The 13,800-nt window shown below is 35.8% G+C and overlaps 1 protein-coding gene across 1 annotated transcript in view; it reads right to left on the bottom strand.

Annotated features, from left to right (window-relative positions):
- Positions 1-13,800, bottom strand: part of PLXDC2 (plexin domain containing 2) — a gene marked incomplete at its 3' end in the record, with an annotated part of 202,662 nt that overhangs the window by 44,455 nt on the left and 144,407 nt on the right. The window contains exon 7 of the mRNA XM_008582507.1: positions 1,408-1,507. Within this exon, the coding sequence (XP_008580729.1) occupies positions 1,408-1,507 (100 nt within the window). The remainder of the gene's footprint in view (positions 1-1,407; positions 1,508-13,800) is intronic.

The raw sequence follows: 13,800 nt of genomic DNA on the forward strand, positions 1-13,800 counted from the left end.
CTGCAAATAAAATTCTTTCAGAGATGAAAAAGAACCAACAAATAAACTAACACTAACATTTTCTTTTACTTGTGCAATAATTGACTGAAGTCATGCTTGATTTAACACCCCTGAAAGAAAGAATGTGAGAACATGCCTTCTCAAACAGAAGCCAACTTTGGCTCTCCCAGGGTTCAGCCTCTTATTTAAGAGTTTTGTCAGGATGCTTTTATGTTGCCTACATATACTAATATATTCCTGCTTTGTTCACATTACAATTTAGTTTCTGGAAAATCTGCCTTGATTTAACAATTCCTTTGAATATTACCTCCCACAAATTCTCAGCTAACAAGGACAAACCCACGAGTATGCACATTTTCACTAAGCAGAACTGCCATACGTGAAGTCATTCTCAAGTGTAGTTGTAAGATAACCCCCACAATGTTTCCAGCCAATCCATTGCTCTGAAATATCTGGTTTCCACTCCATTTATTTTCTCTACTTGGGAGATGACACAATTAAACAGAATCAGCTCAAGTCAAGACTAAACAGCATATGCATGTGATGAATTGTCTACCACTATAATGAAATAAAAGGAAAATAACTTTTAACAAAATGGAAAGAAATGATCTCATCTTGAGACATATTTTATTATCACCCCTTGCTTTAAATAAACACATCTAGGACACAAACAAACACCCCCTGTGTTAATAAAACAAAGCATCCCTCGGGACTGTTCTTGAAATAAGAGGTTTAAAAACCAGACCTTTCAAAAGATGACTATTATGGTCAGAACCGCTACAAAATGCAGTTAACACTTTGATTTTCTAATATGATGAATAACTGCCAAAAGAAACATGTAAGTTTTTATTATATAAAATGTCAACTAGATTAGATAGGCAAAAAATGATTTAAACAAACAAACAAATACACATCTTCTCTGGTAGGTATAGCTCCACCCAAATTTTTATTTTCCAAAATTCATACTTTTTCTTTCATCTTCCTTTAGACTCCCAAACAGTTTTACACACACAGGTTGAACATAGAACAGCACAGAGCTGCTCTTCAGGTCATAAATTTATTTAGAATAAACAAACATGGAAACATATGCCTGTCAATCAAATAATGTCACTGTTTTATGTTCTTCTTATTAATAAAAGAACTGTCCTTGCTCACCCAAGCCAACTATCCCAAATAATCCAAAGTTACACTTTCCTGGCTTGGCTATTTAATTTCTCTTCCCCTAAGTTATTAGTTTGAGAGTACTAGAAATATCCAGCCCCAATAGGAGTTATAAACCAAGCAACAGAATTAAGGAGCAACAATTAGCTAAGTGATTCTTTGTTCCAGTTACATCTGTCTGAGATATATCTCCTTTAAATTTACCCCCACGGAAGACTTGCACTTTGCAATTACCCTTCTACATACTGGGAATTTGTTGGATCCTGTGGACAACGACAAATGCGTCAGACAGGCCCACTTTCACTGGATGATTGGTTGAACTTATCTGTGTGACCAAGACAGGAATCTGGAAAAGAAAAAGCAGATTGCTATGTATTAGGATTTGTGTTTCATGCAAGGATGGGAAGAGAGTGGGATCGTCTTGTTTAGTGGATAAAATCAGGTGACAGTAATCAAGAACTCGAATGGAAGCAGGAAATAGAGAAGACAGACTTGTGTACAACACCAAAAAATAACCTCAGTGTAGTACTATTCGATAAGTTAAAGAGACAAGGGAGTTCCTGGTCTGAAAGATGGCTACTTGACTTTCTAAGCACTAGATTCTCAGAGAATCTAATTGACACTGGATGCTGCAAACTTATCACACTTATAAGCACACCTACATTTATGTACTAAGTGCTGGCTATAATTTCAGGAATACAGATTCTTCTCTCACTGTTTTCTTAAAAGACTTTTATTATATACAGTCATGCACCTTGTAATGATGTTTATGAGAACAATGTACTATATATATGACAGTGGTCCCATATGATTATCACACTGTATTTTTACTGTATCTTTTCTATGTTTAGATACACAAATTCTTACCACTGTGTTACAATTGCCTACAATATTCAGTATAGTAACATGCTGTACAGGTTTGCAGCCTAGGTGCAATAGGCTCTGCCATACAGCCTAGGTGTGTAGTAGGCTACACCATCTAGGTCTGTGTAAATACAATCTGTGATGTTCACACAATGACAAAATTGCCTTGCAACAATGCATTTCTCCATCAGTAAGTGATGCATGATTATTTTATTTTTTATAGAGTTTTAAAATATCCTTGCTTGAAAGTGGTATTATAGATATAAAACCTGGAGAAAGACAAATAATTGCACTGCTAAATATATTTTTAACAATATCATTGCTGATTAATGTATACTAAAATTTGGCAATTGTTAATGAACATCGAGCTTCACCATTCCAGTTGAAACTCCTATGGAAAATGTATAAGTCCTTATGGGTTATCTGAAGGTCACAGTTCTTAAATTTGAATCACAATGGTACTAAAGTTTAAATATGACAGATATTTCTAATAATTATAGTTTAAAAAAATTAGGACACATTAAGAACATAAGAAAAATGATACAACAGTTATAAATGAGGCAAACTCTTGAAGCCAATTTTCCTACATTTAGAAAAGCTTCATTGGAAATATGGTTACTCTATTTATTACCAGGGAAATGGTATAATAATAAATTAATAAAAATGGGAATGAAACCATCTTTATTAAATAAAGGGATAAGAGAGAAAAAGGAAAGGAAAAATGAACAAAAAAATTCTTTAGGTAGAATAAGCAGATTTTGAGCCATCTGTGGATTATTTGTTAAAGGATATATTAGATCAGACATTGCTATATAAACCCTAATACACAGCAAAACGATAAGAAAGAAGGGAAATAAGTTATAATAAAAACTGTACTGCTTGTTTTTGCCCATGGCATCATGAAATTTTAAAAGGGCTATTTTGCAAACATTGAAAAATTAAGAGGAAATTTTACCGTTTCTGAAATTTGTGAAATTTTATTGAAACAAGTAAATTGAAAATGACCTTTTCCCTTTATGTACTATTTCAGTCCTTCTTAAATAATGTTAAAGTGTTTTCAAAGTTTATATCAGTATTCCCAGTTCTTCGCCAACATGAAGAAGTAGTATGATATTTGGATAACAGAAACACACAAACCAAACCAAACCAAATCAAGATTTCTGTCCCTAATAGTTCATTTACTATATGAAAATCTGAAATAACTTGATTTAGCAATTTACTAAGCTGTATTCAGTATCAATATATGTAATCCTCTTTCTTGGTGGGCATTATACAATCACCCAGTCTTACACTCCATGTTGAGGAGTGCTAATATAAATATATTTTGTATTTAAGACAGACTTACGGAAGAAACAAACAAAAGAATAGAAAAACATAGGAAAAAATCCCAGTTCAAGTTATAGTTTGTATATCCTAATAAGACAAAATCATATAATTTTTAAACAATAGTATTGAGGATGCCTGCTCAGAAGTATGAAAGCTTTGTTACTGGCATCTTTTACTTGCTTTTACTCTCCAATATCCACAATTACAGTTTTCTTCTGTAAGTTGTGAAATACTTTACCAGGAAATTCTGTGGTCATTTATGGTATTTCTTCTTTTCCCATACTCACAGCAGAAATTGTGTTTATAATGCTATCAGTCGAAAAATCCTACTATGTTGTTATGAATACAAGTATTCTGTGTTTATGCCAGAGCTTGTTTTCCCGGTCACCTGTCTTGGCTCCTGCAGCCCTCTCAGCAACTCTCTCCTCTCTTCGGACTGTGCGTTCCATCTTTTCTATGTCTCTTCCCTATCTCTTCCATTACCTACCCATCTTTCATTTTGATTTTGTTTTCTCTATCTCTGTCTTTCCATTCACTCCCCTCCTTTACATTTTGTCTCTATGTCAAACCCTCTGTCCAGTGCTTTTTATCTTTGGCAGACTGACTGCACTCGTGGCCTCGATCAATGGCCTTCTTCTATCTAGACCCTCTGCCTTCCGACGTTGCAGTTCTCCCCCACTTGGACTCTAGGCTCAGTAGTATGGCAAAGGAGGAGAACGGCCAACCTGAAGCACAAAAAAGGCTTGAAAAAATCCTTTTATGTTTCTACTTTCTTTCCTGGACCCCTGCTCCTGCTAGGAAAATGCAGTCTGCTGGTCTCCTGAAGACATATGAGAGCCACCTGGGGGTATGCCTTATTTCCAGCACAGGTCATCCTTGACCAACCCCCAGCCAATCCACGAGCCAACAGCTGACACATGAGTGAGTACAGTTGGGATCAGCAGGGTCCAGTCCAGACCAGCAGAAGCACACAGCTGACCCATACATATCTTATGAGAAATAAAGTGAGTTGTTTTAAGCCACTACACTTTGGCATGGTTTGTTACAAAGCAACACCAACCAATACATTCCCTGTCAAAAATCAAATCGCCAGTACAAACTTCTGTGGGTGTTTCTCCATAAAATGAAGTAGCATTCCTTCTACTTTTCTGAGAATCAGATAAATATCTAATTTTAGGTACAATTAAACTTGAAAGAATTTAATGTTACAGTGGAAAAGTTCCATTTTCTGTATCTTTTTTCATTCTTCTATATCTATTTACTCTCTAGTTTATTCTTTTGTCTGTGGATTCCAAAAACTAAGACCAATGTATATAAGTTACCTAGATCCAGATTCATTTAACCTAAAAAAAAAAAAAACTATCCAAAAACAAAATGGGTACCCACATAGTGTACAGTTTTCTATCACTAAAAATTATCTGATCATAAGTTGACCAACCCTTTAGGAAGATCAATAGATGACATTTAAGGATCATTTCAATTCTCAAATTATTTCATTCTATTGAATCATTTTGACTTTTCCAAGCTTCAATATGTAAATTGTTAGCAATGATCCAAACAACAATTATATAGGTGAAATTATCTATATGTACAGAGAGCAGAAGTAGGTAGAAATCATCATTTGCAGTTGAGTTATATTTTAATTTGTGGACAGCTTTTAAAATTTGCATATTCATGTGACAATAAATTCTGATTGCTGTGTCTAACAAACCATTCCTACTAAAAATATCTCTACTACGAGTCTTAATATAATTTGAGAGTAAAGAATAGAAAATGAATTTCTGAGAATAATATCTACCACATATAAATATTTTCCCCAAAGGCATATACACTGTCCATGCTGTTTGATTAGATGAGATATTAATTGAACATATATATTCTCTGTATTGCTGGAAGCACAGAATTACAGCAGAGAACCAAAAAAAGGGACTTTGCTCCCATAGGGCTTGTATTTTAGAGGGTGAAGACAGACAAGAAAGCAAGGGAACATAAAAAATACATAGTATACTAGAAGGTTAGAGCTAACAAGAAAACTAAAACAGGATAAAGAGATAGAGAGGAATGAGGGTCTCTATTAGAAAGGAGAGTCACAGAAGTTCTCTCTGATAAGGGCTTTATGGCAGACACTGGAAGGAAGTAAGACAGTCGGCCATGTCGATATTTGGGAAACAGCTCTGTGTAGAGACACCAGCACATGCAGAGAGCTGGACTGAATTGCTTTGGTGTATTTTAGGAATTAAAAGGTTATCTCTATGGCTACAGCAGAAGTAATAAACAAGCGTGTCAAAGGAGATGGGAGGCAGTGGGGGCAGATCATAGGAAGCATGTGTTCCTGCAAGCTGCAGTAGTGACATTGGATTTCATTCCAAAAGGTACAGGGAGATTTAGAAGTCTTTGAGCAGGGAAAGGGCTTTTGAAAAAGATCACACTGGCTGCTATGTGATCGCAAGTGCAGGGAACCAAGGGAGGTAGAGAAATTATTAGGAAGGTGTCACAGGTGTCCAGGTAAGAGAAAGGTGGCTTGGACTCTACCAGAGGGTAAAGGTGGTGAAAGTGATGGAAGGAAGGATTCTGGGTGGAATGTACAGCAACAGCTATCAAGACATACTATAGTTTTAATAAGGAGAGTAAAGGATGCATTTAAGGCTCTTGTCTCAGTGGTAAGAAAAATGGGGCCGTGCTTTTCATCAGGAATGCCATGTTGTACAGCTTCAGGGGCTCATTCACATGAAGTCTGTAAGTATGGTGCTCTCTGGTTGTGCAGAGAACAATTTGTGCAGCTCTAAACAGCAGTACTGAAATGTACAGAGATGGAGAAGACCAGGAGAGAAAGCACTGGAGAAGAAGGATCACTTTGTGGCCACACCACTGGCTTCAAATGCCTTTCTTTAAAATTTTATAGAGTTCATGAGTAAGAGCCAAGTATTTATAAACCTGTGCTGTTCTGTCCTGATGAAATATTAAAATGAAAATGTACAAGAAGCTTTCGACTCCTGACATTTTCCTAGAAGCCACCCAAGTCTTTTATGAAAAGATTACATACCAGATTTTGAAAAAACTGCTTTTGCCAATTGAATTAAATATCTAATATCATCAAAGATTTACGAGGCAAAGAACACTCCAGGCTTTGTCAGAGGTTTCCTACAAAAATATGTCTGCCTCTCCTCACCTGATATGGTCATGTCTTTCTTACTCTGCCTTCTTAGGCTGTCATCTTTTAACTTCAAAATATCAAAGGCAGCCAAGTAATTGGTCTGTGTGAGGACTCTGGGAGATCAGTCTGGATGTTTCCACGTCAGCGTAAAATCAGAGACCATTATGATCAATTAGCAGAACTGTTAAAAGCCACATTTAAAATGAACTACTTTTTAACTAATATCAGTGAAGCAAAGGTGTGTGTGTGTGTGTGTGTGTGTGTGTGTAAACAAACTATTTAGAACTATGGCCAGGATTGGATGAAATCAACACAAGAATGGGTCTGTCATATTGTCACGATCACCTACTTTACCAAAAGACTGTATTTATAAAGACGTGAAGTATCCAAGTCAGTAAATCTAAGGCCAAATAAGATGTCAAAGTACCCAAACTCTAAAAACTTTCATATCGAAAAAATTTTTTATCCTTTCTACAATTCTCAAAATGTCTCCTGAGTCAGCCATGCTAGGGATGTCAGGAAGCCAATCCAAAATAATAAAAAAACTCTAAACTATGGAAACTTTGTATTTTTATTTAACAATGTAGCTTCATCATTTTCAAGTGTCTACAATAGTTGCTTTTTTATGATTAAAGCAAAGCTAAATTTTAACTTGGTCTCTGCATGATTTCTATTGAATCATATATTTCCAAGAATTGGCTTTACAATTATATTCATTCCACAGGATAGACAGAAAAGGAGCATTAATGCCAGTTAAAACATGCTTCCATGTTCACTTACAAAACATTAGAAATTTAAAAAATTTGTTCCATTTTATAAAATACAGATGCATTTACTATTTGGCATAAAGTTTTCTAGAAATGATATATTGCAGCAAATTAAGCATAGAAGCGGAAAGGGGTTGTACGAGCCAGACAAAATTAAGGCAGGAAAAGGTATTAGGAGCAAGCCAAGGTAGGGCAGAGCACCCTGGCCTTGGGAAGCAGATTCCAAGACAGAAGCTGCCCTCTTCACCCCACTGTGCTATCATGCTCCAGCACATGGGGCCCAACACAATCCCTAAAACGTGAGGTTTTATGTCTGTCTCTAAAACGGGGAGATAACAGCACGCTGCTTAAGTCAGAGGTAATGGAATTTTATTTTCTTTTCTGTTCTGCCCTGCAAACATCACCAAAACATTCACTGGTTTCCATTATGGGCCCAGCTATTTATCTAACATGCAGCACAACTATCTCAGCACAAGCTCGATTGTATAGTTTGTGTTCCAAAGGGTGAATCAGAAGCCTATGAGAGCTTAACTGGAAAAGAATTATTCTAAACTCATTTTTGTTCACTTGCTAATCAGTGATATGGTATGCAGTAGCTTAATATTAAACACCAACAAAAGCACAGGAACCCAAAGCTCTCTATTTTACCCAGTCTTATCTGTGTTCAGTGCTTAACTTTCTATCTCATCTTCCTTAAATGTTTGATGGCTTCTGTGTTTTCCCATAGCGTATCTAATTTTTTTTTTTTTTGTCTTTTTTTTTTTCGTGTCCAGCAACGGACCGCAACCCTCAGTGTCACGCCCGTACCGGACCGGGACCGGCAACAGGATTGCAACCCTTGGTGCTGCGCCCGCCCCTTGCTCAGCCAGTGAGCAGGAACCGGTCTATATGTGGGATCCGAACCCTCGGCGGGAGTGCCACCGCGCTCTCAAGCGGCGCACTGTAGCAGTGCGCCACCGGGCCGGCCCTAGCGTATCTAATTTTAAAATCATGTTCCCTCTTATTATTATCAAAACAACACATAAAGTCCAAAATATTAATGCTGAGTTGTCTGCAAACTACATTTGAATAGAAGGGATTTTGGTTAAATTTGACAATGTAAAAATCTATTTGCTTTCCTAAATATCTTTAACAACTCACACAATTATTTTAATCTCTTTTTAGCTCACAGTTACTGAACTCTTTCATGTGCCAGGTATTGAGCAACATGCTTGATGGCATGAAAGAGAAGATCAGCCATAATCTAAAGATAAATTCCTCACATGCCTCCTGCCCCCATCTCCACAATCATACCCTGTAGCAATTCTGCAAGGAGACAAATAACAGCATATATTTGCTAAGTAAAGTCAGCCCCTGTATTAAAAGATGGGTTTCAAACTTCATTTCTACATATGCTAGTGTGGGACTGCGGTAAGAAAAAGAAATTAATGAAGGAGAAATTGGAGCGAGCACATTCTGGTTAAGTTTTCTAGCCAATTTTTTGCCACATGGAAACACAAATGCTTCCAGGATTTTTGATTTCTAAAGGAAAAATGCAAATCTATATTTTTATTTGAAATCTTCTAATATGTTAATGTTGGCAACATATCCACTTTAGAAACATACAAACACCCACACCACACATACATATACACACAACATAAAAACCTCTCATTTAAAGATTGCTCATTAATTAACTGACAAACTATAAGTTTGAGCTTCATACAAAAGAAGACAGTGAAGCAGGTGCCTGCTTGAAGAAGGGTGTGAAACTCGGCTCAAGATAGTCAAAACTATGGTAGGGATTTTATCTGGGACAATAGCTAGATAAAGGAGCTTGCCTAAACAGGGCCTGGGACAAAAACATGAAAAGAAATGAGATTAAGGAAAGTCTACACTGTGGGTTGGGCAAGACACATGGAATGTATCAGTCCTTTAACTGCAGGAACGAAGCACTCTGGTCATGGAACATTAGGGCAGGGAGATTGGACTTGGCCTGATAAGGGTTTCACCCACCCTATGAAGTAGACCTTTTGATGTTACACCAGGGATGCAGGGAAGTGAGGCTTAGAAGGAGAAAGTGAAGAGAAAGCACCCAGCAAGATCACATAAATTGCTCAAGGACAACTGTCATGGGTCCAATAATATGTCCCCTAAAAGTTCATATATTGGAAACTTAATCTCCATTGTAACAGCGTAAATGGGTGCGGAATCCAATTATGGCATTTGAAAGGTGGGGCCTTTAAGAGAAGTGATTAGATTGTGAGGACTGTGCCCTTGTGAATGGATCAACCCATTCATGTAGTAATGAGCGTGGTTCTGATGACTTTAAAAGGAGAGCAAGTGAGGAAGATAGCTATCTCCTGCTCAGCCCGTTCTCCCCATATGATACCCTGTTCACCATGGGACCCCGCAGAGAGTTTCCGCTAAGAAAAAGGAGCTCACCAGATGTGCCCTCTGGACCATAGACTTCCCAGTCTCCAAAACTGTAAGAAATAAATTTCATTTCATCATGAATTACCCAGTTTCAGGTATTTTGTTATAAGCATCAGAAACAGACTAATATACAACATAATTAGCCAGTGGCAGAGCCGACATTAGAAAGATTTCCTACTTCTATAATTATTTCTTCTAGGGTAATGGTCCTTCTACCTTGCTACTTTATTTATTTATTTATTTTTACTCACAGTATTTCTGATTGGAACATTATAAAGGGAGAACCATTCAATTTGTCATTTTCTTGCACTATGAAAAGTAAACAAATAATTAAAACAGCACAAGCTTTTACATATGAGATAATTGAAAATAAAATGCACCCCAAAATGCCAATGAATTAGATCCTAAATAAAGCCATGTAGGTAAAATATTAATACTTTGTATATTTAAAACACAGGGAAGTGCTATGATATAGAATCATCCGAATCTACATTTTACTTAGAATTATTTCTTGAGAGTTTTTAATCAGCATTTATTCCATCTGGATTTTCTCAACCTTGTATTATCTATAATAATTATATGTATGTATGTAATTTTTTCTATTCACACATTTATAAGATTTCTTGGGTGTACACAGAGTCTATATTATCTATAATAATTATATGTATGTATGTAATTTTTTCTATTCACACATTTATAAGGTTTCTTGGGTGTACACAGAGTCCTCAAAAAGTTCACAGAAAGATTTGTATATTATATTTTAATTCCATTTCTGATGAACTTTTTTGAAGTACCCTCATATATATATGAGTATTATATTCACACATGTCAAACATTCTCACACATACTGCAGTAGCCACAGAAGACAAATTACTTTATATCTAAGTGGCAGTGGTCTCACTGTCAGTTCTTTTTGGCCTTCTCTTATTATTTTGACTTATCTTTTTTTGCACAAATTCTACAAGTTCAGCAAGTGTCCACTTTTAATATTTTCAGGCTGATAACCATGAATGAAGGGTCAGTATAGTTTAAATAAGAGAAATAGCCTTCATAGAAATTTAAAAAATGCATTAAGGGCCCCATTGAAATCTACAAATAATTGGCAATGGTGATTTATTAACTATGCATTCTTCCACAGAAGCAGTAAATGTTACACTAAGGAAGATTAGGTTTAAGTATGTAAATAGTAGAATAGATTAAAAAATGATTTTACGTAATAAACAGTAAAGTTCTTCTATATTGACCTCCTATAAAATTTGCTACTGAAGAAAATTGGTATTCAGTGAAGAAAATGGATAGAATGGGCTGACTCCCAGGATGGGCATGAATTCTCTATTATTTTCTCCTGCTGCCATATAGTCGGATTTCATGACTTTATTTTTAATTACATTGTCCTAATCTGATGACCATTCTTGTCCTTCACATGAGCTGGTGAAAGAAAAATAACCAAGTTTGCAATAGACATAAAAAGAGTCACATTCTTCCCTAGTTTGTATCTAGAGTGACAACAAATTCAAAGTATACCAGCAGAGAAGAGATGAAATAAATCAGAGGCAGTGCACTTTTTGAGATGTGATGGTATACGAGGATAGACAGTATCAAGGGCTGTAAGGAATCTGATTTCAAATCTCTAACGTTTTTGGAATAAGATATTTTCTGAGAAGAGTTAGTTTTCTTGTTATGTTATCAATAGATCAGAATTTTAGGTCCAGGTCTATTGTAATCAAGCAAACAATCATCAATATTCAACAACAACTTAAAATAATACAGAGAATCTGAGTTGCAGGGTCATAGTTATTAAAATAAAAAATGGGAGTAGTAGTAACTTTCCTCTCAATCCCTTCACAAGCAAGATTGTTATAATAAATGTAAACGTATTTTCTAATTTATTGATCATTCTTTATCTAGTTTGCACTGTGAAAAATGATGCTGGGGAAATGACTATATTTGAAGCATGACTGGACTGAAGGTCATTTGAGTGGTTAGTATAAGCAACTGGCATATTTGCTTCACTGAATTTATTCAATGTGTTACTAATTTTAATCTATAATTTAACCAAGTCCTGTATTGGTGAGTTTTGTGCTAGTAAGAATTTTTCTTGTCATTCACATGAAAAAATAAAACACAGCTAATGTATTAGTCCGTTTTTGTTGCTTATAACAAAGTACACTGAACTGGGTGATTTATAAAGAAAAACAAAATTTATTGCTTACAGTTTCTGAGGCTGGGAAGCCCAAAGTCCATCTGGTGGTGACAACAGTGAACCAGCAGTCTCACATTGCAAGATGGTGGAAGCAGAGAGAGCAGAGCAGAGAGAGAGAGAGAGACAGAGACAGAGACAGACAGACAGACAGACAGACAGACTCGCTTCTCCTTTTAAAGCCCTCAGAACCACGTCCCTGACCACCATTTTTAATTCATTCACTACTACACGGTCTTACAATCTAATCACCTCCTTAGGGTGATTATCATAATAGGATAATCACCTTTCCATTATCATAATAGGATTTCTCACCCTCTTAACAGTCATAGTGGGGTCCAAGTTTCTAATACATAAAACTTGGGAGACAATTCAAACTTCAATAATTTTGGGGGGACATAATTCAATCCAGTACAGGTAGTATCAGCCTGTTAGAAGCAAGTTATTACAGAAGGAATTGCTCTTACCTGTCTATGTACAGTTTCAGTTCAATAAATTTAGGTTGATCAGAAACACAAAATTCTACTCCTTGTATTATATGTTTTTATGATTTGGTTAGCACTACAAATTAACTAGGGATTCCTCTCCTGACTACATCTTTAATTGCATAATATGATGGAGTCCAATAAAAAAGATTATTAAACAGCAAACATTAACAAGCGTTTATTGAAATAAACAAATGAGACAGATGTTTGAATTGTTACCTATAATTTTGGGAAAGAAGAAAAGATTGAGATGCCTTGGGATCACCAAATTAAGGTGTTTAGCCCTATATTTGTCCTTAACTAGCTCGGTGACCTCAAGCATGTCATTTAACCTCTGAATCAGCTTGCTTTGCTATAAAATAAAGATAATCATGTATGATCTACTTCCATAATTAAGCCACAAACATTTATTAAAAACTTTCTATGTGCCAGTGCTTAAAATATTAAGAATATGAGATTATTAAAGAATTAAACACTATAATATATGTGAAAGCACATTGTAAAGGATAATACATTATGCAAGCTACTATTTTATGCTATCACATGGTTATAAATTTTTCTATAAATGCCAAGACCTTCTAACTCTCACCCCAAGTGCAAGGTACTCCTATTTTGACAAATTCTGCAAACAGAGATTTGCCTCAGCAGAATAAAATGAATAACAATTATCAGAAAGAAAAAAGACATCAGCTGAGAAAGAAGAAACTGCTTTTAACCAGGACAGAGAATGGTTAGTAAGACAAATAATAAATTCCAGAGGGAAGATGCTCCACGGTTAATGGGCTGGGAAGATCAAGGAAGAATTAAAACTGCCTATCAGTTTAATATTCCCTATGACAAAACAGGAAAAAGATAAAGGAAATTTTTTCTTTGATTAAAATGAAGAAAAGGGAAAACATTTAAAAGTGCCAACCCAACACAAAGAAAGAATAGGAAGAAAAAACTGTTATTCTGCAATGTGAGACACACTTTGAGAACAGTGTAAAGAAAAATGACAATTTCGATAATGAAGACTGGGGAGAGAGACCACAATAAGAACACAAACCTCTGTTTTGACAAAGCCTACAGTTGTTGAGATGTAAGACTCTAGACTTACTGACCCTGCATCTTTCCAAAAACTACCACTGTTGGTTATAACCATTGAAAACTAACATTCCAAAACATCGCTCTGCAGTCCCAACAACACACTAGATTACAATGAAAACTAGAAACTGAATGAGTCCTCTTGAGAAATATTTTCCCAGCTTCCAGGGAGTGTGACAGAAGAATATAGTGGGCTGTGATATCAAAACATAGCTCTGGATGAAGAAACATAGAACAGAACACATCCTATGTTATTCTATTTACATATTGCCCCAAGTAAATGAAAAATTCCACATGCATGGACTTTTTAAAGGAGTAGAAACATCAGACATGGTTATGGGATTT

The sequence above is a fragment of the Galeopterus variegatus genome, unplaced genomic scaffold (genome assembly GCF_000696425.1).
Source record: "Galeopterus variegatus unplaced genomic scaffold, G_variegatus-3.0.2 Scaffold2652, whole genome shotgun sequence".
NCBI lineage: Eukaryota > Metazoa > Chordata > Mammalia > Dermoptera > Cynocephalidae > Galeopterus > Galeopterus variegatus.